The sequence below is a fragment of the Crocuta crocuta genome, unplaced genomic scaffold, assembly GCF_008692635.1.
Source record: "Crocuta crocuta isolate KB4526 unplaced genomic scaffold, BGI_CrCroc_1.0 scaffold95, whole genome shotgun sequence".
NCBI classification, from domain to species: Eukaryota; Metazoa; Chordata; class Mammalia; order Carnivora; family Hyaenidae; genus Crocuta; species Crocuta crocuta.
Genome location: NW_027530971.1, coordinates 7,977,522 through 8,001,097, shown reverse-complemented (window position 1 = coordinate 8,001,097; position 23,576 = coordinate 7,977,522). Strand labels below are relative to the sequence as shown.

Genomic DNA, 23,576 nt, shown 5'->3' with positions numbered 1-23,576 from the left:
CCCCCTCCCCCCTCAGCTCCTCTCCCCCCTCCAGCCCTCCCCTCTCCCAGCTCCAGCAGTTCATGAGAGCCAGCAGCTAAACTGTCTTCGCTTTTGTGAGCTAATTATTAAACAGAACCACTATTAAAAAAATTAAAGGATGTGAACTTACAGTTAAATCAATCATATTAAAAACCAAGATGATAAATATTCCAACCTCATCCCGTCCTGATAACTCTAACTATGTTTCGTTATTGCCTCTGCTCTCGGGGGTGCCCGCCCATGGAGTCTGGGAGTCTGTGCAGTGGAAATACCAGGCGACACACACGCACTCCTGCATATCTCCTCTCACGTGCACATGCAGTGGCACCGTGGTGGCGGCGCGAACTCAGCCGCGGTGGGGCCATCAGCGCCGTGGACACTGGTAAGTGCCACAACGCAGCTCAGCGGTTGATCAGACCTGTCTGCCTCCTCCGGGTGTCCCCCTTCTGCACCTGTCAGAGCCCGGGGGGCCCTCCTTCAGGGCAGGCCGGTGAGTGACAGGCCGGGACACCCCCAGAGTCACCCAGGGATCTGCAGCACCTCCACCCTGATCCTCGTGGATCTGTTTCCAGTGGGAAAACTCCTTGTTCCTAAAAATCACTCTCGAGGGGCTGGTCGCCTCTCCCCACCCTAAGATGGGGCTTGTCAATCTGGGTCTGTAAAGGCTTCCGAAGACCCACCACCCCCTTCAAAGTGCACACTCGGTGCTACGGGTACTTTTCCAGGGAGCGAGGCTGCGGCTCCGGCAGGCTCCCAAAGGGACCCGTGGTTCAGAAGGGGCCAGGACAAGACACACCCAGAGGTTCAGCTGAGGGGTAGAGCTGGCGATACCTCTCTTTCTGCCCTCGGCCCCGCCCCCTGCTCTGGGCCTGAGCCCACCCCACCCCACCCCACCCCACCCCACCCAGGGAGCTCTCACCGTTGGTCCCAGGCTGCCCCGGGACCCTTTAGGGCCTGGGGTGCCGGGGGGCCCGGGGTCTCCAGGGACGCCCATCTCGCCCAGCTGTCCTTGGTAGCCCTTGGCACCCTGCAGCAGGAGGAGAGACAGGCTGCCACCGGGCCCCGGCGGGAGGTGGAGAGAGAGGCGGGCAGGGGACGGGGACACGACGGGTGGCACCCCACCTTGGCTCCTGCCCGGCCCTTCTCGCCTTGCTTCCCTGGTTTTCCTTCAGGACCCTGAGGGGAGAAGGAGGGAAAGACGAGGGTGAGAAGTGTGGAAGATTAGCACACGAGCTCTGAGGGCTGGCTGCCTGGGTTCAAAACCCACCCGGCGCTCAACGCCCCTGTGACCTTGAGAGTGACCTTAGCTCCTGGGATGCGGGGCTTTGTCTGCAGTGGGGACAGGGGTCCTGTGTGCCTCACAGAGCTGAGAATTCAAGCTGCTCGTGCTCACCAGCGGCCTGGCCCACAGTGAGCGCTGGATAAGTACCCCTTTCGTGGTGCTGCTCGGTGCCCGGGCTGTCCCAGTGGGAGAGCCCTCTGCACCCCCTTTGCCACATGCTGTTCCAGCCTCCTAGCCATGCTGAGCCTTAGGCCCGATCATGGCCTCCTCCCCACTACGGTGACCTCTGGGCTTCCGGAAGGTGAAGGGACTTGCCCAGATCCCCGAGTCAACTGCCGATGCATCTGAGTCCCCGTCCGGGGCTCAGGGCACCCACTGGTGACACGAGGCAGCCCCCTCATCTCTAAGATGCTGGGGCTCATTTCTGACAGTCCCTGAGGCTGTGTCCCACTGACAGGGTCTCCCTCCCTTGGCGCTTGGAGTTGGAGGGGACCATCACAGCGGGGCATTGTGCCAGGAAGGTCAGCCGCCCTCCCCCACTCTCCCACGGGGGGACCCAGGCCACTCCCTCCAACAGGCCGCTGTGCCCCCTGCCCCATAGGGCATCCCATAACGCAGCTTTCCCTCGCCCTGCCCCGTTCAGAGCCACTCATTCCAGCGGGGTGAATGAGTGTGTATAAGTGTGCATGTGGGAATATAAGAGAGGGAGAGAAGAGAATCCCAACCCTGAGCCACACTGGGTTGGGATGTAGGGGTGGGGCAGGCAGTGTTTCTGGTTCGGAAAGGACATCCTGACGACTCACAGAAGATAGTTTTCTCAAGGCCCAAACCTCAAGGGGAGCTGGGAAAAAAAAGCCTACGTTCTTGGCAAACACTAAAGAGCTAGTTTGATTCAATCCCTGTGGCTGCATTAACAGAGGTACTTGCTGTAAGATGAGGGAGGTGATGGCCCCACCTTGGAGTAGGAGCAGGTACTAACTGTGATGGAGGAAGGACAGGAAGACGGGATCTTAGAGGAACCAGGAAACACATGGGCTAACCCGGAAGGACCTGATTTCTGTCCACAGATTTCTGCAGCTGCCCTGAGGCAAGGACAGCTGTGTTCTCTGGGGTGGTCAGAGGAAAGAAATTACAGGGAGGCTGGCTCTGATTTAGTACAAGGGAGAGATGTCTGTTCAAAAGACAAAACATGCCAAAAGTGTCCTGGAGAAGACGATTCTCTGAACCTAAGGGAAGCACCATTCAGTCCGCTCTGGGGCCCTCCGGAAGAAGCAAATGGTGGTCTTGGAAGGACCAAGCGCAGACTGCCCTGTGTTCTGGTGCTTAAATCCTCATGCGTACCTGGACAACTCTCTCCTCTTTTGTGTGCCTCAGTTTCCCCACTTCTTTTTTTTAATGTTTATTTTTGAAAGAGAGACAGAGCATGAGTGGGGGAGGGGCAGAGAGAGATGGAGACACGGAATCTGAAGCAGGCTCTGAGCTGTCAGCACAGAGCCCAACACGGGGATCGAACCAACAACCTGTGAGATCATGACCTGAGCCGAAGTCAGACCCTTAACTGACTGGGCCCCCCAGATGCCCCTCAGTTTCTCCACCTCTAATATAAAGGTCTTGAACTAGCTTTTGCACTGTCTACTATGCTGGCCTCTCGCCACACCGTGTTACTGAGCACTTGAAATGTGACTACCAGGACAGACAAACCAAATTCTTAATCTAATTTAAGTTTAATTAATTTAAAATTAAACTTAAAAATTGACCATTCAGTTATTATAAAACTTTTAAGTATGTTTGGAATAACTTGGGGACACGAATCTACATTTTCAGCGGTATATCTCATGAAATCTAAATACAGATCAAGTATTTCCAACGGAAATTTAGCATCCGAACTGAGATGTGCTGTAAGAATAAATCACACATCAGATGTCATAGATTTAGCATGAAAAAAGAATGCAAGATGCCTTACTAATGATTTTTATATTGATTACGTGTTGTAAATGTTACTATTTTAGATATATAGGGCTCAATAAAATATACTATTAAACTTTATTTCACCCACTTCTTTTTACACTTTTAAAATGTGAGTGCTAAAAAATTTTAAATTACTCATGTGGTTGTCTTCTGTTTCTACTGGACGGCACTGTATTAGCAAGGTCAAGGTCTTGTTCCTTCAGTAGCGGAAGAGTAACAGCCATCATGGCTTCCACCACAGGCCAGGCATGGTGTCTGCATTCCAGATCATCTCTCATCCAATTCTGGCCACAGGGGTGGGAGGAAGGGATACTTTATTCCATTTTAAGGCCAAAGAAATTGGCTCAGTGAGATGAAGGCGCTGTCCACAGGTTACTAGCCAGGGGAGAATGGAATGTGGGCCATCAGTGTCTGGGGCACCCCTGTCCCAGGATGGTCACATCTGGGCAATCGTGAAATCATGATACAGGGGCCGGTGGAATTTGTCAGTACACTGAGGTGATTGCTACGGCTGATCCCTTGTCAGGAGGAGAAATGAGTCAGCCCTGAAGAATTCGGCACAGGGCCGGGACGCTGGAGTCTCCCCCAGGACCGGGCGGTGGGCCACTTGTTCTGATGGGCCCTCGCTGGCTGGGAGCATCCTTCATGGTGTGGGAAATCCTGAGTAAGGGCTGGAGCAGCTAGTGGGGTGAGGCTGTGGGGCCAGAAGGAAGACTTTTGCTGGGCCCCCATCCATGTAGATGTATTTCTGGAAAGGCTCTGATGGCTCATAAAATTCTATTTTTAAATACTCCACTGTTTCCTGGCCAGAGTGGGAGATACTTGTCCTGTAGCCCTGACGCCAAAGAGACTCAAATACAAGCCTCTCACCACCTCTGTCACCCAACACACACTCAGTCTGCCCCCAGCGAACCTCTTTCCAGTTCCAGTATATGAAAATTGGTAGAGACAGCAAAATACGGACATTAATGCTGCCACCACCACCACCACCACTGTCCCCATCACGATGGCCACTGTCACCGCCTCTGCCACTTCTGCCACTGCCATAACCATCACCAATGTTGCCACCATCACCACCACCATATTCACCACCATCACCACCACCATCCTCAGCATCTCCACTACCATCACCACCACCACCACCACCACCATCACCACCACCATCATCCTCACCATCATCCTCATCATCCTCACCACCATCCTCACCATCTCCACCACCAACATCACCACCACCATCATCACCATCATCCTCACCAACTCCACCACCATCATCACCACCACCATCATCACCATCATCTTCACCATCATTCTCACCATTATCCTCACCACCATCCTCACCATCATCCTCGCCATCACTACCACCATCACCACCACCATCATCCTCACCACCATCCTCACCATCTCCACCACCATCATCACCATCATCCTCACCACCATCCTCACCATCTCCACCACCATCCTCACTATCATCCTCACCATCTCCACCACCATCCTCACCACCATCCTCACCATCTCCACCACCATCATCACCATCATCCTCACCACCATCCTCACCATCACCACCATCATCCTCACCATCACCACCACCATCATCCTCACCATCTCCACCATCCTCACCACCATCCTCACCATCATCCTCACCACCATCATCACCATCATCCTCAGCATCATCCTCACCATCTCCACCGTCTCCACCCACCATCCTCAGCATCATCCTCACCATCTCCACCACCATCACCACCATCTCCACCATCATCCCCGTCACCATCACCAACATCATCATCATCTCCACTATCATTACCACAATCTCTACCACCAGCATCACCGCCATCATCATCACCATCTCCACCAGCATCACCGCCATCATCGTCACCATCTCCACCACCATCACTCTCACCAGCATCCCCACCATCACCAGTACCATCACCTCCACCACCACCACCACCACCACTGTTATCATCATCATCGCCTACATCAACCATCAATATTACTACCGCTACCATCACTGCCACCAGCAGCCTCCAACCATTTCCTCCCCCAAATTCTTAAAAACAATATTGATTTTTCTGGCACATGCTACAAAGCACTTTCCTTTCCAAAGTTTCATTGACTCTTTAAAGATAAGAAAACCAAGGCTCACCGAGAGGCAGCAGGGATCTGCCTCCGGTCACACAGACAGTGGGGGCCCGAGCCAGAACTTGACCTTTGGACTCTAGGCCCAGAGCTATTTCTGCCACATGTTGCTGCCCATTCCACAGCCACGATACTCAAAAGTTTACTAAGAAAGAGCCCCTGGAATGTTGGAACCTAAAGTGATCTCAGCACGCATTCCTTCCAAATCCCTCGTACCAAGAACATGAGCCAGAGAGGGCAATGGCAAGTGAAACGTCACATAGCAAGTTCCTAGTGGGGAATCTGGGCCGGGGCCCCTCCTGCTAAATCCTCCCTGCTAAATCCAGTGTGGCTGAATGCGGGACAAGGTCAGCGGGGCCGGGCTTGTGGGGGGTGTGGAAGCCAGACTGAGGAGTGTGATGCTAGCCTCAGGGTACTTGGGAGCCATGGGAGGGTTAGACAGGGGAGGGACATGGCCAGACTGGCTCTCCGGGGAGCTCCCAGGTGGAGGAAGGATCACAAAGGCCTTTAGGGACCTGCTATCAGAAGACTTCCTGTCCAGCTGCCTGAACAGGCACGAGCGGTGTCCCCACGCAGAAGCCCCCAGTGCTGGCACGGAGCCACACACACTCACCCGGATGCCAGGGATGCCGGGGGGGCCGGGGGGCCCATCCTCACCCTTCAGTCCTTCCTGGCCCTTGTCGCCACGTTCACCATCAGGCCCGGGGTCACCCCTGTCCCCCTAGGTTGGAGGGGAATGGGGAGGGGAGAGAGAGGGAAGACATTAGTCACTAAACCCAACAGAGGTGCTATGCCTCAGGGCTCCATTTGGACATCCACGACCAAGCAGCCCTTGGGTTCCCCTGATGGTTCCCGGAGCCGCCGAAGGGGCCAGGTGGCATGGCCTGGCTGGCACAGGGAATACCCCCGCCAGGGTGCCGGGGTGGTGAGGGGGCGGCTCAGAGGGAGACTCCTGTCCCACGGAGTTCACAGGAAGGGGGCTCCTTTGGGAGACTCGGGCCATTTCTCCCCCCCACACACACACACCCTCGAAAGGACAGGAGTCGTAAGATGCTGAAGGACATTCTTAAAAGGGAAAACCATTCACCCCATCCTGCCTCTGCGAACAAGCTCCATTTTTCTGAGTTGCGTTCGCAACCCTGGCCTACAGGGAAACCATTTCCGGTGACAACAATGAGACCAGGTTGTAGTTTCCATTGGAACGGCCGTGGCAAAGCAAGGAGGCTTGTGAGCAGTCAGCGCGGCTCCAGAGGCACAACCCAACCGCATGCACGGTTCCATCCTCTTGGTCTTGCTTTTCCTGTCTGTCTCTATTGTGACCACGGTCTCCCCGCACTGTGGGCTCGGCCCTCACTCTCGCCGGCTGCGGAGCACGGCCTCGGTCCAGCGGATGGCAGTGAGCCCTCACAAGGCACTCGCCACGACCGGAACGTGTTCCGGCAGGAGGATCTGTGCCGGGCACCCCTCCCTCCCGGGGCAGGGCGGGTGTGAGGGGTGCAGCACGCGCAGTGGCCACAGAGAAGCAGGGTGGTGTCCGGCGGAAGGCCACCGCCATCACGGCAGGGCTCGAGGCCGGTCTGCAAGTGGCTGAGCTGGGACCGTGCAGAGAGACCCGTGGGAAAGGGTATGAAGTCATGGACAGGAGGAAGGGGCGGGCGGGGGAGCAGTCTGGGAGAAGGGGAGGGTGTCTTTTGCCAGCTCTGCTTCCCGGCGCCACCCTTTACGAGGGATGCTGATAAACTGTTGTGGGTCCAAGAGAAAGACTGGGGTGCAGAGGGCATGAAGCTGGAGACTGGGCACAGGTCTGCTGAGAGCAGATCCTTCAGGTTGGACCTACTGGGGCCTGGGCTCTGGGCAGAGGAGGCTGGTGCAGGGACACCAGCTGAAGTTTCTAGCTCAGCTGAGGCGGGGGGTCCTTCCCCAGGGGGAGGAGTCCAGAGATGGATGGCATGGATGTGGGCGGGACGCTCTGAGCAGAGGTGTGGGCCAGTGCAGAGCAGATCTGTCCACCCAGAGAGGGTTGGACAGGTTGGTTTCTGAGATCCCTGCCCCACTGAGATTCTCAGACTCCAAGCAAAGCCTGGCATGAACCCAGGGCACTGCCCAGGGGACTCCTGCAGACTCCAGCCCCCCGGTTCTCCTCTGCCTTGTCATCTCGGGCCACCTGCTCTCCTAGCCCTCTACCTGTTCCAAGTGGCTGGGCTGCTTTGCAGAGAGAAGCCTCAGCCTGAGCCCTGCAGGGGGAGCACCCAGACCCCCACATCCAGGGCTCCCACACAGCAGGGCTGGTGTCCCGGTGGATCCCCGGGTTCTGGGGGTTCCTGGAGAACCCTAGGACATCCGCCGATGCTCAGAAGAGCCTTATAAGTTGTCTAGCTCAAACTTCTCGATTTACAGATGGGGAAACTGAGGCCCAGAAAGAGAAGGAGACTTCCCAACAGCACATGGAAGTCAGAGGCAGAGCATGGGTGAGTCCCTAGGGTTCTGGTTCTTTCTAATTCCAAGGTTCTCTGTGCCAGAGACCATACTTCCTTCACCCCTGCGGTTATGTTGCTTAAATTCGAATCTTGCTACCACCTCTCAATAGCTGTGTGACCCTGGTCAAGTGTCCTCATTTGTTACATTTTTTTTTTTAACATTTATTCATTTTTGATAGAGAGAGACTGAGTGCAAGTGGGCGAGGGGCCGAGAGAGAGGGAGACAGAATGCAAAGCAGGCTCCAGGCTCCGAGCAGTCAGCACAGAACCCGACGCAGGGCTCGAAACCACGAACTGTGAGATCATGACCCGAACTGAAATCAGACGCTCAACTGACTGACCCACCCAGGTGCCCCAAGTTTCCTCATTTGTAAAATAAGCAGCAAAGCGTTACTATGAGGACAGAAGAGCTAATCCACGTACATAGCCTAGCAAGGTGTCTGGTGCGTGCGTGCTGGATAAAGCTGCCTCTCAGCTTTATGAGAGGCACCACCACCACCATCATCATCTGCTGGTTGTCAGCAAACTCAAAAGAGACAATCAGCATAAAAGCACTCTGTATAAACTACTGAGGGCTGTGCATGTCCGAGAGGTGGTTTTCACCATGAAGGTGATTCTTGGACAAACACCATAAAGACACCAGATGGCCTCCTGGGATTCATGTGAGGACAAGAGAAGATACTGTGCATCTGAGCAACTACTCTGGCCCGAGGTCTGCAGTAGAACTGGCTTTGAAAGGGAACAGAAGAGGAAGCAGCCAGGGCCAGGAGATAAGAGAGCAGAAAAGACCGTGTGAGGCATTCTCCCCCTCCAGTTCCCCACTCCCATCCCACCTCAGCAAGATTTCAAGGAGAAGAAAGGTGGCTTTCCAGAGGTGGGAGAGGCCTCTGCAACGTGCCTCAGTTTCCTCATCTGTCAAGTGGGGATGGTAACGAATCTAGCTCACAGGGTGCCTGGGGGACTGAATGGGTTCGCTCATGCAAAGCTCTCAAGGCAGTTGGTGCAAGCACATGGTGACTACACAGGGCCTCTTAGCCAGAATGTTCTTCAGGGCCACTGCCGTTCAAGCAGACATTTGGCAAAGGGCGTGGAGGGCGGTCAAGTGCTCCGGGTCCCCCCAGCCAGGCCCTGGCTCTATCCTAGGATGCAGCCCCGTTGGAGAGGAGAGAAGGCAGACCAATGGCCGACAGGGGGCACTCTCAGCCTTGCAAGAAAAACCAGAGGCAGATGCGAGCCAGCCAGGGACCCCGTCATCATCATCATCATCGTCATTGAGGTTTCCTGGTAGATGGGGAAGCCCGGGACCCAGGGCAGCTATGAGGACAGGGCAGTGGAAGTGGAGGTCTGGGGACGGGCTGTTTATGTGAGGTCACAGGAGAGCAAATGGCTGACAAGGAAATTCTGGGATGTGGCACTTGGGACCCTGGGCTGGGGAGCTGAGTCACAGTGTGACAGATCAGCCCTGGAATAATCCCATCTCTTATTGGAGGGCTGGGCCAGTGCTGGTGGCCAGGGACAGGCCTGGGCTAGGGGTGCAGCTGGTACATCGGAGAGCCATGCCCACCTGTCCCAGGGTTCAGGGGGGCCCTGGCACCTCCCAAAAGTGCCAGCCTCTGGGGCCGACAGAGGAATCTATGGGACGCAGTGGGACAGGGTTAGGCCCATACACGTTGGTGCCAGTGAGCCCTGGGTTTGACTTTTGGATTCTCCACTCAGCCACAGACTCTGGATGAGTGCCCTCCTGCCTCCTTCTGAGCCTCAGTCTCTTTACCTTTAGATTGGGTGCATGGTGCAAAGAGGTAGCTGAGGCGTGGGTCTTGGCTGTGCCAATTACTAGCTGTGTGTCCTTGGGCAAGTTGCTTAACCTCTCTGAATCTCACTTTCCTCATTTAAAAACAGAACTTATCCCAGAGCATTCGCTGAGGTGTGACACAATACAAAGGGCTTAGTATCGCACCTGATGCCTATGTGACTAGTCCACCATAAATAGTGGCTTACAGGTCATGGGTGGTGATTATGATTTTCCTGATCTCTTAGGACGTTTGGAAGATCCCAGAACTCAAAGCTGCTGGCTCCAGGCCTGGCACAGAGCAGGTGCTCAGGCACTACCCGTAACTAAGAGAGGCTGTAGCTTTGAGGAAAAGGGCAGCGGTGTGCCGTGGAAGGTGGGGGCAATTCCTAGTCCCCCATCTGAGCAGGGGCGCTGCCTTCACTAGGAGCCAGAGGTCTGCTCTCAGAGCTTTAGGGGAACATGGTGCTTCTGGGAGAAAACGTAGGTCTTGGATGGGAGGGTAGTGGGGGCAGAGGTAGAAGGCAGTTCCAGAACCCCCCCCCTCCCCCAACCCTACAGCAGAACACTTACCTTCAGCCCATCGGGCCCTGCAGGGCCGCCATCACCCTCGAGGCCCAGCTCTCCCTGGAAAGGGTGGTGCAGAAAGATGAGACATTACTGGGGAGGGGGCCCAATGTGCTTTTACCTCCTCCCCCGCCCTGGGGCAGTAGGGCCCTGGTGCGCCTGGCACAGAGCACATGCCTGGTAAACAGTGGCTGATGAGAAAGCAGGGGTGGGGTGGGGAGGGTTGAGGAACCCTCTTCAGAAAGGAGGAACTGACCCCCAAGCCGCCACCTGCTCTGTCTGCAGGGTTGGTCGGGTGGGGAAAACTGGGGGTCACGAGTTACAAAGTGTCCAAGTTGGCTGTCCCAGGAAAGCAGTGCTGCCCGTGCTTTGACAAAGGCTTTGATGCCACACGGACCTCAGTCCCCCAACTGGGCTTCCCATTCACTGGCAGCGTGACTACAAGCTAACTACCTCGCCCCGAGGGGCACCTGTCTTCTCCCCCGAAAACTGGGCCGATACCACCTCCTTTAAGGGCTCCTGGAAGGCGCAGTATAAGCACCCTGCAAACGGCAGCTGTTAGATACATTATTTCCAGAACTGGAGGGAGCGCCCACGGAACTCCTCCAGGGAATCCCATTTCTCAGATGAAGAAAGTAAGGCCAACCTTAAGGCTTTTTTTTTTTTGCCAGCAAGTCTGGGAAGGCTATTGAGCCCCCAGTCTCCATCTGGCCCTCAGCTAGAGTCTCTGCTTGCCAGCCCAGCTCCAGAGATGCCCCCGGACTTTTCAGTTCTCAAAACGGCCGTCACATGTATTCGGGTCTCTCTGCTCTCAGCGCTCAGGGCCGTTCAGTGCCTCCTGAGGGGCCTCAGAAGTCGTCAGGCGCAGGGACAGCAGAGGCATGACAGGTGCATAGAGTCCACCCTTCTCGTGCCCGTGGCAGCTGTCACCAATGGATCCACCAGGACGTGGCCCCACAGAGACAGGGCCCCCGGTTATTCGCTGCTCTGTTCCCAGTGCTCTGAGAGACGTGCCTGCACACAGTGGGCATCCAGTGAGAGCCCATGAATCTCTGACCTACGAGCCCACGCGGAGCCCCGGGACCTTTGTAACATGGCACACCCAGAAACCCGTACTGAACAGCCTTCGCTGACACACAGGGTTTACCATCTGGCTTCAGGAGCCACACCCCTCCTCTCTTGCCTTGCGGTCCTTCTCGCTCATTCTATGTCTTAACTCAGTTTGTGGAGCCTCTGTTAACTCCGTGCAGGGGGGAGCAAGAAGCGTTGGAAAAATAAGAAAGGTGACAAATGAGGGGGGCTTGGGTTGAGCCTAGTGTCCCCATGAACTGAGGCCCACGCTAACTCCTCCTCCTTTCCAGGCCCCACATTCTGCAGCTGTTAGGTGCTTGAGGATGCCTGTTTTGTACCCCTTCCAGCACCGCAGGAGGCCACATTCAGGCAGGGACCTTATAAACTGGGCACAGAGCATAGAGAGAGAGAGAGATGCATCCCCATGCTTCACAAAGAAAGAAAAACTTTGTGGGTTTCTTCCAGAAAAGGGGAAGATCACCTTCCATAAAACAGTTTTCAGGGACGAAAAACAGGTTTTTCAATAAAAGTGCTTATAGGTCACTAAGTTTGGGGACCCGGGATTAATCCAAAAGGAACGAATTTCTTGGCTGCAGGCCTTCTCAGAGCCTTGAAAACGCTACTGCTAATATGTAAGGGAGAACACGGAGCATGCAGGGAGTCTCAAACGCTTTGACCACAGAATCCTTTTCTTCAAAGAATGCCTCTACAGGGTGGAAATGCTGACCCGGCTAGAGAGACGGATGGGATGACATTGTAGGAATTCAGGGTCTCCTCCCTGAGGCTCAGAGAGATTGAGTGAAGTGCCCCCCCCCACCTCCGCAAAGTGCCCCTCAGGTGGCTTTCCAGGGAGAATGAATTTGCTTTGACTTACCCGCTGCCCAATGAGGCCCTGCTCCCCAGGGGTGCCCAGAGGCCCAAGGTCACCCTAGGAGAAGCAAAACACAAATCCGTGGGGGTGGGCAGGGCCAGTCCCAGCCCTCACCTCACCCTCCAGGTCTCACCAGCTCTGATTCGGGTGGGGAGTCGGGGAGGCACCTTGTTCCACAGAACCAAAGCGCATGTGTAAAATGCCCACCAGACCTCTGCCCCATGGTAGTCCCGGCCACGTCAGGATCGCCACGGACACAACCACCATCAAGTTCACGTGGACACAGTGCTGTTCTAAGTGCCTTTTTATTTCCCATTTAATCCCTCACAGCGACCCTGCCAGAAAAGGCAACTTCTTTTACAGGGGAAGACACCACAGACCTCGGGGTGACGGAACGTAGCCCCGGCTCCCGAGGCTAGTGAGTGACAGGTTCAGGATCCAAACACGGGTAGTTTTGGAGGATTGAACACAGGGAGGATTGGACACAGGGATGGTAACTCTCTCTGAGGGCCTTGGAGAGAAACCCAGAGGAGGAAGAGGCCCTGAATGAGTCGGAGTGAATGTCCCCCGCCCCCAGAAGATGACCGTGTGGGCACCTGCGTACTAGTCTCCCTCTGTGCTGACGCCCCAAGGGCCCGAGGAGGAGGAGGGGGAGCTCTGAGCCCCCAGCCCTGCCCCCACCAGAAGGAGCTCGTTTCTGTCTGCTTTACATAGGGGGTGGTTCTCTGCATTGTTCCAGCAAAGGATTCTGGAACTAAGCCAACAACCTGAAGTCCCAAGCCTGGTCCAACTCCCTCTGCCTGGCAGGGAGGCTCAGGCACAGACGGTGGAGGGTGGGGGGGGGGCATCCCCGGGCCCTGCCTAGCAAGGCCCCCAGGCTGGCAGCCCCGCTCATTGGCTCCGGGTCCTGCTTGGGGGGCGGCACACATCCCCTTCCACCGCAGAGCCGGGAGCGGGCTCTCCCCGGAGCCCAGGTATCAATGGGCGCCTGTTTTCCGGCAGGTAATGAGGGGCACGGGTGCTGAAATGCAGATGGTATCAGGCGAGGCCAGGAGGCGCAGCCGCCCCAGCGTGGGGCAGGTGCCAGAGAAAACACCACTGGGCGGGGTGCAGGGGTGGGGGCTCCGGGCCGGCCAGGCCCTCCACTGTGGCCACAGCCAGGACCCGCTCCCCAGCCAGGAGCACAGAGAACTCATTATCCCGGCACTAGAAAGGCCAGTTTCTCTTCCGTGGGGAGGACGTGGACGCCAGCTGGGCGTTTGTTTCAACAAGGCACTTTTCTCTTTCATCCTGCCTTACCTTCATCCCGGCTTCCCCAGGAAGGCCTGGCTCTCCCACTGCACCAGGTGGCCCCTGCAAGAAAACGCCATTGGTCCCTCCTACAGCAAGGGCTGGCCTCGGATTGTAAAGGAGGAGATAACTTGGGGAGGCCCAGAGATGGCGAGGAACGTGCCTGAGGTCACACAGCATGAGAGACACAGAGCTGGGAGCAGGCTGCAGCCTTTCTGGAGCTTGAAGCTGGGATGGGGAGAGGAGGGGGTGGGCCCAGGGTGCTGAGCCTCTGGGCTACCTTGAGATTGCTGGAGCCCTCCCCCCCCCACCCTGCCCCAGGGTGGTTTACTACCTTAGGAGCCCCTTGGCAAGCACAGGGAGGAAACTGTCCGGATTCACATAACGACAGGGGAGGAAGCCAGTGAAGGCTGTATTCAGGGCTGACTGATCCCAGTCCTTCTTTCCAAGGGGCCAGGATAACTGAGGTGGGGAGGGGTCCGGGTCATCGTCATCGCATGGCTACAGCCCCTGCACAAACCCAACCTCGCTGTTCAGTTTTCTCCGGATAAGGCGGAGGTGTCTGAGGCCCCTTCTTGCTGACCCCAAGAGGGCTCACTCTGTAGTCAAACCTCAGTGCTGAGGTGAAGTCCCAGCAGGGGTGGGGTGCTTTGGGTGAGGGCCCCAGGAGCCTGCAGGCAGTGCACCCAGCAGCCCCTGGGACAGGGAGCCTGGCCCCTCTGGCAGGCAGTTAAGGTGGATCCACCTCTCTGCCAGGGTATCTACTCTTCACTTTCTGCAGGACACAGGACATGACCATCTCCCTCCCAGGCCAGGCCGGGGACCCCCAGAGGGGGAGGGCTTCGAGGGGCTGATATCTCCCCAGCAATGTCACATCACAGGAGAAACAAGGGGTCCTCAGCACTCACCTTGGGTCCCATCTCTCCAGGAGGACCAAGTGGCCCCTGGGGTCCCTGAGGGCCCTGGAAGACAGACAGACACACAACAGTTTTGAGAAGGCAGTCTGGGCCCTCTGGGAGGGGGGGGGCGCGGATGAGGGCGAGGGTCCACAGAACCTGGGACTCTGCAGCCCACGCTCCCCATAGCCTGTGTCTGCAGCTGCCAGCTCCCCACTGGTCTCCTACCACCCCTCAATCCATCTGCACTCTCTCCTGTTCCACCCCCCCAAACACAGAGGGCGCTCCCCAACTCAGAAACTTCCCAGTTCTTCCAAGTAGCCTTGCTCACTGCATTCCCTGTGCCTGGATACCCTTCCGCCTTGGATGCACCTCTAGAAAGCCCCACCCCGCTCCTGGTCAATTCAATATTCAAAATGGCGTCCCTCGGGCCTCAAGATATGGGATTGTAGCATGGCCCTGTCTCCCCCCTGCCCCCTGGGGGAACCCTCCTCCTGAGCCCCTCTCCTATCCCTCCCCAGAGGTACAATTCCACGGCTGCCTCGCGGGGTGCCCTGACACTCGGGCTGCCCCCCAGACCCGTCCTTCCCCACTCGGTGGCCCCAAGTACTCTGTCCCCTCAGCTTTCATCTGTGCTGAGCACTCTACACGTTATCAGTTCATTTTCACAGCCAGATGGCAAGGTAGGCTCGATGTATCCTCATTTTACTTGCAAGAAAATGAGGCTGAAGGGCAAACGAGCTGAGACTCAAGCCCGGAGCTGCTGAGCTCCCTGGACAGTGCTCGCTCTCTCTACCCTCCAAGGCCCGTCCCGTCAGGGTAGCGGAGCCCTGGCACTGTCTCTCTCTAGACTCCTTGCATGACCGCATCCCTCACTCCCGGAGGTGGCCCATCTGAGACCAGCCTGCCGGGGGACAGAGGCAAAGGGAGGGGGGTGGGCAAGAGGGCACTTACCGGTTCTCCTGGGAGGCCCTTGGTGCCCGGGGGGCCTGAGGGACCCGGGATGCCCTGCAGAGAGGAACAGAGGTAACTCAGTCCCTCTGTGGCTGTAAGCCTTCCCAACGTGTGACAGTCCCACCCCTACCCTCCACCAAGTGACAGATGGGGACACTGAGTCCCAGGGGAAAGAGGCGGGCTGGAGGGCCTTAAGTGTAGAGGGAGTGAGCAGCTAGGGCCTTTGGGGCGTCCACAGCAGGATGGGAACTTGGCTGACTTGGCTCTTATCTCCCGGCAAAGCCCCACGGAATTTCCAGAACCGGTGCTACTTACGGGGAAGCCTCGCACGCCCGAGTGCCCCCGCTCACCGGCCGCACCCTGGAAACGTATTTGGGGTCGTTAGAGGCACAGAGCACAAAGCAGGGACGGGGAGGGGCTGGCGGCCTTGGCCTGACATACCTGTTGCCCGGGCTGGCCCGGTCTGCCCTGAGGTCCTGAAGGGCCCTACAGGAAACAGAGCACGTGAAGGGGGCAGAAGGAGCTTGGGAGAAGCCTTCACGGATGCAGGACCCACACACCCTCCGTGGGAGACGAAGGAACCTGTGCAAGCACCCACCCCCTCTCCCCTGTGCGGGTGGGAAACTGAGGCCCGGCGAGAGGAGTGGCTCGCTATAGTCACCAGCTGCTCCGGAGAGCTGGGGAGCCTTTGCTCCTGCCCAGGGTAGAAGCAGTCTCGCCTCCTGGGGGCCCTCGAGGGGGCTGGGGACCCCTGGGGAGTTCCCCTCACTCCCTCTCGCTCCTGCCTCCTCCGGCTCCCTCTGGTTCACTGCTCTCTCTCTCTCTCTCTCTCTCTCTGGTGCTTTCTCCCTCCCCCCTGCTGAGGCTCCAGGGCCCAGAGGAGCGGCCGTGAGCTCTCAGCCTCTCCCAGACTGCGCTGCCCACAGCGGCCTGATGCCAAGGAAGGCACGGGCCTTGGTTCTGGGATTCCTGACCCGGCGTGGGAGGCGTGGGCGAGGGCAGGCCATGGGGTTGGTACCTTCAGGCCCCTGGACCCCTGCTCCCCGGCTGGTCCATCTGGTCCTCGGGGGCCCTGGAAGAGGAAAAAGGGACTAGCATGGTGGACAGCAGGGGTCTCCCTCGGGCCGGGAACCAGGAGGGCAGGGCCGCCCAGAGCCTCGGGCCTTTCCCGGCACAAGCCCGGGGCTCCCTACTCCTCCCACTGCCTGCACACCCCACCCTGAGGCGGGTCACCCAGGGGCAGTGTGCCTGCCCTGCCGAGACCGCTCCCCATGGAGGGAGTCGGCGAGAGGTCCTACCATTCTGGAATAGAGCTGGTGGTGTACGAACGACTCTGTGTAAAGAGGCCTTGGAGGTCTGCCAGCCAATGCATTTCGTAGCTGTGGAGGCTGGGGGCCAGAGCCTAGCCTCGTGTGGCCAAGTCCCTACAGTCGGGTCTGCAGATCCGGCTGTCGCATGCTCTTCCCAGAGCACACGTGGGGCAGAAGCCGGTGTAGGGACCGCAGTCCTCGGGGGGGAACTGACAGAGAGGGCCTCAGGGAGGGTCTGCATGTGGCTGGGGGTCTGGGGTACCCTCGTCCAGCCCGACGGGCAAGCCAATCTGGCCCTGCTCCCGGAGGAGGAGCTGATGTGTGGAGGGGGCAGGAAAAGGGCAGGGGCCAGACCGTTGTTTTCTGGAGCCCCAGACAGGAATCATATTCCTTCAAAAGCTGGGAGGCCACCCGGGGCGGGTGGGATGCACTCCCTTCCCCACTGCACAGATGGGAAGACTGAGGCCCAGTCAAGGGAAGTGATTTGTGTCAGGTCCCTTAGCAAGTGTGTCCCCTCTGAGGGTCTACCTGCGGGCCCATGTGTGACCCCTTTATAGGAACTCCCACAGGGACACAGATGGGATGGGGTCATCTGGAAAAGGCCACCATCTAGAACAGCGTGGTGTCCGTCCTGCAGAGGATCAGAGAGGTCGTGCTGGGGAGACAAAGAGGGTCCTGTGCAGGAGGCTGGCCCCCTACCCCAGCCTGGGAGTGTGGAGGCCAGCCACAAAAGGAGGCTGGGGGACGTGTCTGGCTGCAGGGGGGAATGAGGGATGAGAAAATAGGACAGGGAGAAATCATTTAAAAATTGAACAAGGAAGGTTTCTTTTTCTTCTTTTGAACGTTTTATTTTTAAGTAATCTCTACACCCAGCATGGGGCTCAAACTCACAATCCCGAGATCAAGAGTGGCATGGTCTACTGACTAAGCCAGTCAGGAACCCCAGAAATTTCCAATTAATAATTGAGCCCCAAAAAGCAACAATTCCTCTTATCAGCTACCTGGGGCTTCCAATGCATCATCCCCACACCAACAGCCCTAATTAGTGCCCCGCGGGGGTGCCTGGGTGGCTCAGTCGGTTAAGCATCCAACATGGGCTCATGTCATGATCGCATGGTTCGTGGGGTTGAGCCCCGCATCAGGCTCTGTGCTGACAGCTCAGAGCCTAGAGCCTGCTTCAGATTCTGTGTCTCCTTCTCTCTCTGCACCTCCCCTGCTCACACTTTGTCTCTCTCAAAAATAAATAAGTATTTAAAAATAAATTTAAAAAAATAGTGCCTTGGGGCGCCTGGGTGGCTTAGTCGGTTAAGCGTCTGACTTTCGCTTAGGTCATGATCTCGCGGTTCGTGGGTTCGGGCCCCGCGTCGGGCTCTGTGCTGACTGCCAGCTCAGAGCCTGGAGCCTGTTTCAGTCTGTGATTCCCTCTCTCTCTGACCCTCCCCTGCTCACGCTGTCTCTCTCTCTCTCTCTCCTAGAAATAAATAAAAAACATTAAAAAAAAAATTTAAAAAAATAGTGCCTCTTGAACTGAATAAACCTGGGATGAGGGATGACACTGAGCCTCAGTTATCTCGTCTCAGAAGTGGGGATGGGGATCTCTCGCTTAAGGCAGGAGATATATCTCCGTGGCCTGTCCTAAGTGCTCAGTCATAGCTGGATCTGGCAGAAGGGGCGACAGGTTCCCCGCGGACAGGGACACAGAAGAATGGTGTGGTTCATCCGGCCTTGGTCCCTCCCTCAGAGCAGGCAGCTCAGAGCATGCTACAGAGAGCCAGCTGAGAGCTTCCAGAGACCCAACACTACATACGAGTAGAAGCCCTGGGTGCTAGTTCTGGTTCTGCTGCTGGACTGCTGTGTGGCCCCAGGCAAGCCACTTCCCCTCTCTGGGCCACTGTTCTCAGATGGACCCTGTCAGGTCATGAGTTAGACTTTCTGCCCCGGATGCGTGGACAGGGGCCTGGTGGAGATGGAGCCAGATTGAAGTGGGGACATCCCGCATCAGAGGAGCTGGGACGGGTGCTCAGCTGATGGGTGTGCAGCTGGGCCCTCCTGGGAGATGGCTTCTGGCCCCTGGCCTCTGTCTCTAGCTGAGGCATAAACCTCCCTGGAAAGAGACAGCTCTGGGAGTGCAGCGGGGGCCTAAGGGCGTTGGTGGCTTGGTCCGAATCCCGCAGTGCCCTATTTATTCCTGGATTCAAGGCCTTTCTGCCAGAAAGCTGTTGCGATTGATAATAACGGTAGCAATAGCAGCAGCAGCAATGATACTCACAGCTGTTATCCTCAGTTTGCAGTAAGGGAACAGCCTAGGGTCACACCTCTGATAAGCGGAGAAGCGGAATCTGATCGCAACTCAGCCGGATGCCCATTTCCTTCCACCACTGCATCATTGCTATTGGTGTGGGAGTGAGCTCCCCAACATGGGGGTGTGCAGGTCAGGGCTTACAGCAGCCATGAAGGCCGGGGCGGGATGCTGGAGAAGACAACGTCTAAATCCCCTGTTACCAGGGAGATGGTGAGTCTTCGGGGAGCACCAGGGAGCTCGGGGAGAAGCTGGCGCTGCCTGGTGGAAATAGGGCCAGCCTTTGCGGCCCGGAGGGAGAAGGGGGCAATGCACCCCCCGTCACCCTCCCCTCCCCCAGCCCCCTGGGGCAGGGAGAAGAGCGGGGCGGCCGCACACTCTGACCCTTGCTCTGGGCCGCTCTGTTGCTCATCCCGTGTCCCGAGGGGCCCCCAGTCCTGCTTGCTGCTTCTCCAAGTGAACACGGGCCAGCCACCGCTGCTGGAGGAGGGCCTGGGTTTCCATCAGAACCACATGTCTTTCCTCTTGGAGCCCCTCCCCAGGAAGAAGCTTGCAGTCAGAGCTGGGGCTGCCCTTCAGTCAGGCCGGGACAGAAAATCTGGCCAATTGCAGCTCTTATGACCAAGGGATGGAAGACCGAGAGGGGAGGAACAGGTGCCCGGCGCCTCCCGCACCGCCGCCCTAGCAGGCGCTCACACGTGCAAGGCGCTTGCGAAGGGCTTTAATCCCCGGTGCCCTCTGGAGAGGTCAGTTCTGTCTTGCTCACCCATTTTACGGAGGAAAGCTAGAGGTCCAGAGAGGAGCCCGCTTCCCGAGGTCAAAGAGGAAGAGCCGGGCTTCGAGGCCAGGTCTGCTGAGCCCTAAGCCCCATCCGTGGGGGCAGAATCTGGTGTCAGGCTCATGAATCTCAGAATCCTCACGACTCCCTCAAAGTGGATGGTGCAGGGAGTTAGGGGAGTCCCCCAGGTAACCAACAGGGGTTTTAGACATTGTCTTTTCCAGCACCCTGTCCCTGACCTCCACACCCCCCTGTGACGGGGAGCTCACTCCCACACTGATAAACAGTGACTGGTGGCGGCGGGGAAAATGGGCATCGAGCTGATGTGAGTTCATACTCTGGGTCCTTACAACTTCCTGCTAATGCCATCCACCAAGGCCTGAGGTTCCAGAACTGGTTACTGGGAAGGCTGGGACTTGCCCCCTGTCTGGCCCCGAGCCCCCACTTTTTCAACCGAGGCCTGTGGACCCAGACCCCGTCAGCAGTTCTCCCAAGAGCCAAGGGCCTGAGGCCACTTTTTGTCCCCTCCCGCACAGGGGCAGAGATGCAGGCAGGGCCTTGTACATTCCCCCTGACACCTATGGGGAAATTGAGGCTCAGAGGGTGGCCAGGTCTTGCTAAGGTCACTCGGCAAGCCAGTGGCTACGTGGAGGCCTGTCCAGAATTGAGTTCTTCTGCATGCGCCTCTCTAGGACCCCCCTGCTCCCCATCCTTCAGTTACCGCCTCTGTGAAGTGGCCGGTGGTGGACCGTGAGGCCAGGGACTCGGGGGGCCATTCCCACAGGTTTTGCATTCCTGCCAAACCCAGCAGGGGGGAGGAGCTCATGTTCCCCATGCTTCCCTCCCAGCCCTGGAGACTTTTGATGTGGTTTGGAGCCTGGGTTTCCTCAAGCAGGAGATACATTCTTCAAGCCACTGCTGGGAAGGGGTGGTAAAGCCAGCTGCGGGCAGCTCAGTGAGCGGGGGGCCTGAACCCTCCAGCTCATCTGGCTTCCTGGGCTAGGAGGCGACATGCACAGGGTCAAGGTGGAACTGGCTGCCAGCGGGCCTGGGTCCACGTGCAGAGACCCAGGACATGGCCCTGGGACGGCCCCCGCTGGGCCAGAGGAATGCCTCTTAATCCCCCCTCTCCCGGGCTGACTGTTCAGGCCATCTGGTTTGGGGGAGAATTTAAAACCACTTGAAATTCAGCCAAGAGGAGACTGATCACAGATCCGCCGTACGGAGCTTGGATATCGGGCCTGGGCTGCGGCTCTACCTGCACTTGGCGTTTCCCTCCCACAAGGCTGCCTGGCCTGGCACCCGGACCAGCTGGGGGCAGCCCTCTCTGCGTGACTGGAAATGAGACTACACTCAGTGTGCACAAGAGCCAGGTTCACTGGGCTCCAATCCCAGCGCTGCCACTTTCTAACTGTGCAACCCGAGATGAGCAACTTAACCCCTCTGTGCCTTAGTTTCCCCGTCTATAAAATGGAGATAAGACTAGCACCTTCTTTAGAGAGGAGTGTTGAAGATGAAGTGAGTGAAATATGTGAGAGACAGCACCTGGCACGGAGTAAGTACTAATGATTACCTCTGGCCGCTGTGCTCAGGCCAGCCCTCGGTCAAAATCCTCTATGGCCCCCCACTGCCCCGGGAGCGCAGCCCACAGGCCGAGCTGTCGTATTTGCGGGCTTCGCACCTGCTAATTCTTCGTCTTGTCCCTTTCTCCTGATCCTCTGCTGAACCAGCGGGGGACCCTGAAGCACGCCACACCTTCTCTCACCTTAGGGCGGTCGCTTGTCTGGAACCTGGCATCAGCTCAGGTAACCTCCTCTCCCTGAAGCTTCTTTGATCCCCTTTCCAGGCTCCCAAGTTGCCTGTGCATCACCTGATGTGCATCACCATCAATGTGCCGATGACCCTACACCACGTGCCGATGTCCCTCTACGATCTCTTTGACTTGAGGGCAGGCAGGGGTCATGCCTCTCCCGTTCTCTGTGGTATCTACAGAGCCTCCGTCAGTGGCTGGCACATAGTGAGTGCTAAATAAACGGCGGCTGCATGCATGAATGAACGAATGAACGAATGGACAAATGCAGGTACCACAGAGCTGGTCTGTACCTACTGGATGGCAAGGCCTGGTGCTCAGAAATGGGCTGGAAAGGGGCTCCCAGGCCAATACTCAGGCCCAGGATGAGCCTGGAACCCGGCCTGATGCCTGAAAATCACCAATCTCAGGGCTGGTGGGGGGCGGGGGGGAAGGGCAAGGACTAGGAGGGAGTCTCTCTGTCGGGCGGCCCCTGCCAGCGTCAGCCCCCGGGGCATGGGCCTCACTTACCTGGCGTCCCTTTACTCCCCTCATGCCTGGTGGGCCTCGAGACCCTGGAAGACCCTGTGGGGAGGAGAAAGAGTTTGGAGGAGCCCCGTTGCAGGTAGTGAGGGCAACAGGGAAGGCCGGGAGCGTGGGGGCAAGGCCTGGCCGCCGCCTTCAGACTCATGCCCGGGTTTGATGTGGTCGTTGGGGAGGGGGGGCGCGCCACCTTTCCTGGGAATCCAGGAGCGAGGAGAAGCCTCCCTGGATGGTTGAGTCATTTTCTTCCGTATCTCAAAGTCAACAACCAGATGCTACCGTGACATTCCTGACCCAAGTTCTCATCAAATGCCCGTCTCCCCTTTTCTCTGTCCGTCAGCAAGGAGGCGGCAGCTTGTGCTCTGTCCCGCCTCCCTGACCCCGAATATCACCTGCAAGCCGTCCAGGAGGCTCTGATCAGGGCAGAAGGAGCCCTGGGGGACCGAGGGGGAAGAACCAGACCACGGCCCTGAGGTGAGGGAGGGGGAGGCAGGGGGAAGGGAACAGGGCCCGGCCCAGGGAAGCCGCCCAGCTCTCTGGTTTGATGCAGGAATGACAAGAGACAGGGGGGGAGGGAAGGAAAATACAGGGTTGCCTTTGTTCTCCGAAGGCTCAACACCGGGCCCGGCGCAGGCCCATGACGAGAACGCAGGCATCTGTTGAAGGAACCACGAACAATCCAACAGCAGGAAAGGACAGAGGGTGTAGGGGAGCGAGAAGGAGGAAACAGGCTGCCTTGCTGTCCCACTTCTCTCCCGGGTTCCGGCCCCAGCTGCAGATACCAAGCAGCGCTTTCACCCACAGCCGGCCAGCCAGGACCCCTCCACGAGCCTCCCAGCTCAGCAGCGAGCCTCAGACTGGGCGTGCTCCTTTTACAAGGAAGAGGCGGCTTCATTCCCCTCCAAATACCAGGGAGAGGCCCAGCTCCATTTAGGGCCTCGGGAAAAACTTGCCGTTCCCATTTGTCACTCCCGGTGGCCTTGAGGGGTACAGACCCTCGGTCAGTGGATGCCGAAGGGCTGATGTGAGGGGCTGGGTCCCCACTTGCCCCTCGTCAGCAGAGCAAGCATGGTGAGGACCCAGGCGTGGCCCAGTAAGAAAGCACATCTGACTCCCGGATGTCAGGAGACAGGAAGATTGGGTGAGAACGAGCCAGTTTATAGCAGGATCTCGGACTGCTGAAGGCATGCAATGCGTCACCGGGAAACTTCAGGAGCCAAGTCTTGACTTCAAGGTGGTAGAATAGAGGACTTAAAAGAGCAGACTGCTCTACCAGAGAACCAGGTTCAAATCCCAGCTCTGCCACTTCCTAATTCCGTGACCTCGGCAAGTGATTTCAACCTTTTGGGCCTCCGTTTCATCATCTATAAAATGGGGACAAGAAGAAGCCCTAGCTCCCGTAGTTGCTGGGAAGACAAAATGACATGGAAGGTCCCCAGGAAAGGGTAGCTAGAATAGGCTCTCTTGGTCGGGGGATGGGGCAGTAGCTTGAGGTCTGGAACCTGTCCCCAGTCCCCCAGATAATGAAGATCATGATT

The 23,576-nt window shown here is 57.4% G+C and overlaps 1 protein-coding gene across 1 annotated transcript in view; it reads right to left on the bottom strand.

The window, feature by feature from the left end:
• The window catches only part of COL27A1 (collagen type XXVII alpha 1 chain), a 127,526-nt gene that overhangs the window by 22,781 nt on the left and 81,169 nt on the right, over positions 1 to 23,576 (bottom strand). Inside the window, 12 exon segments of the mRNA XM_077769771.1 lie at positions 941 to 1,048; positions 1,144 to 1,197; positions 6,018 to 6,125; positions 10,244 to 10,297; positions 12,183 to 12,236; positions 13,479 to 13,532; positions 14,378 to 14,431; positions 15,320 to 15,373; positions 15,635 to 15,679; positions 15,761 to 15,805; positions 16,338 to 16,391; positions 22,027 to 22,080. Of these exon segments, the coding sequence (XP_077625897.1) occupies positions 941 to 1,048; positions 1,144 to 1,197; positions 6,018 to 6,125; positions 10,244 to 10,297; positions 12,183 to 12,236; positions 13,479 to 13,532; positions 14,378 to 14,431; positions 15,320 to 15,373; positions 15,635 to 15,679; positions 15,761 to 15,805; positions 16,338 to 16,391; positions 22,027 to 22,080 (738 nt within the window).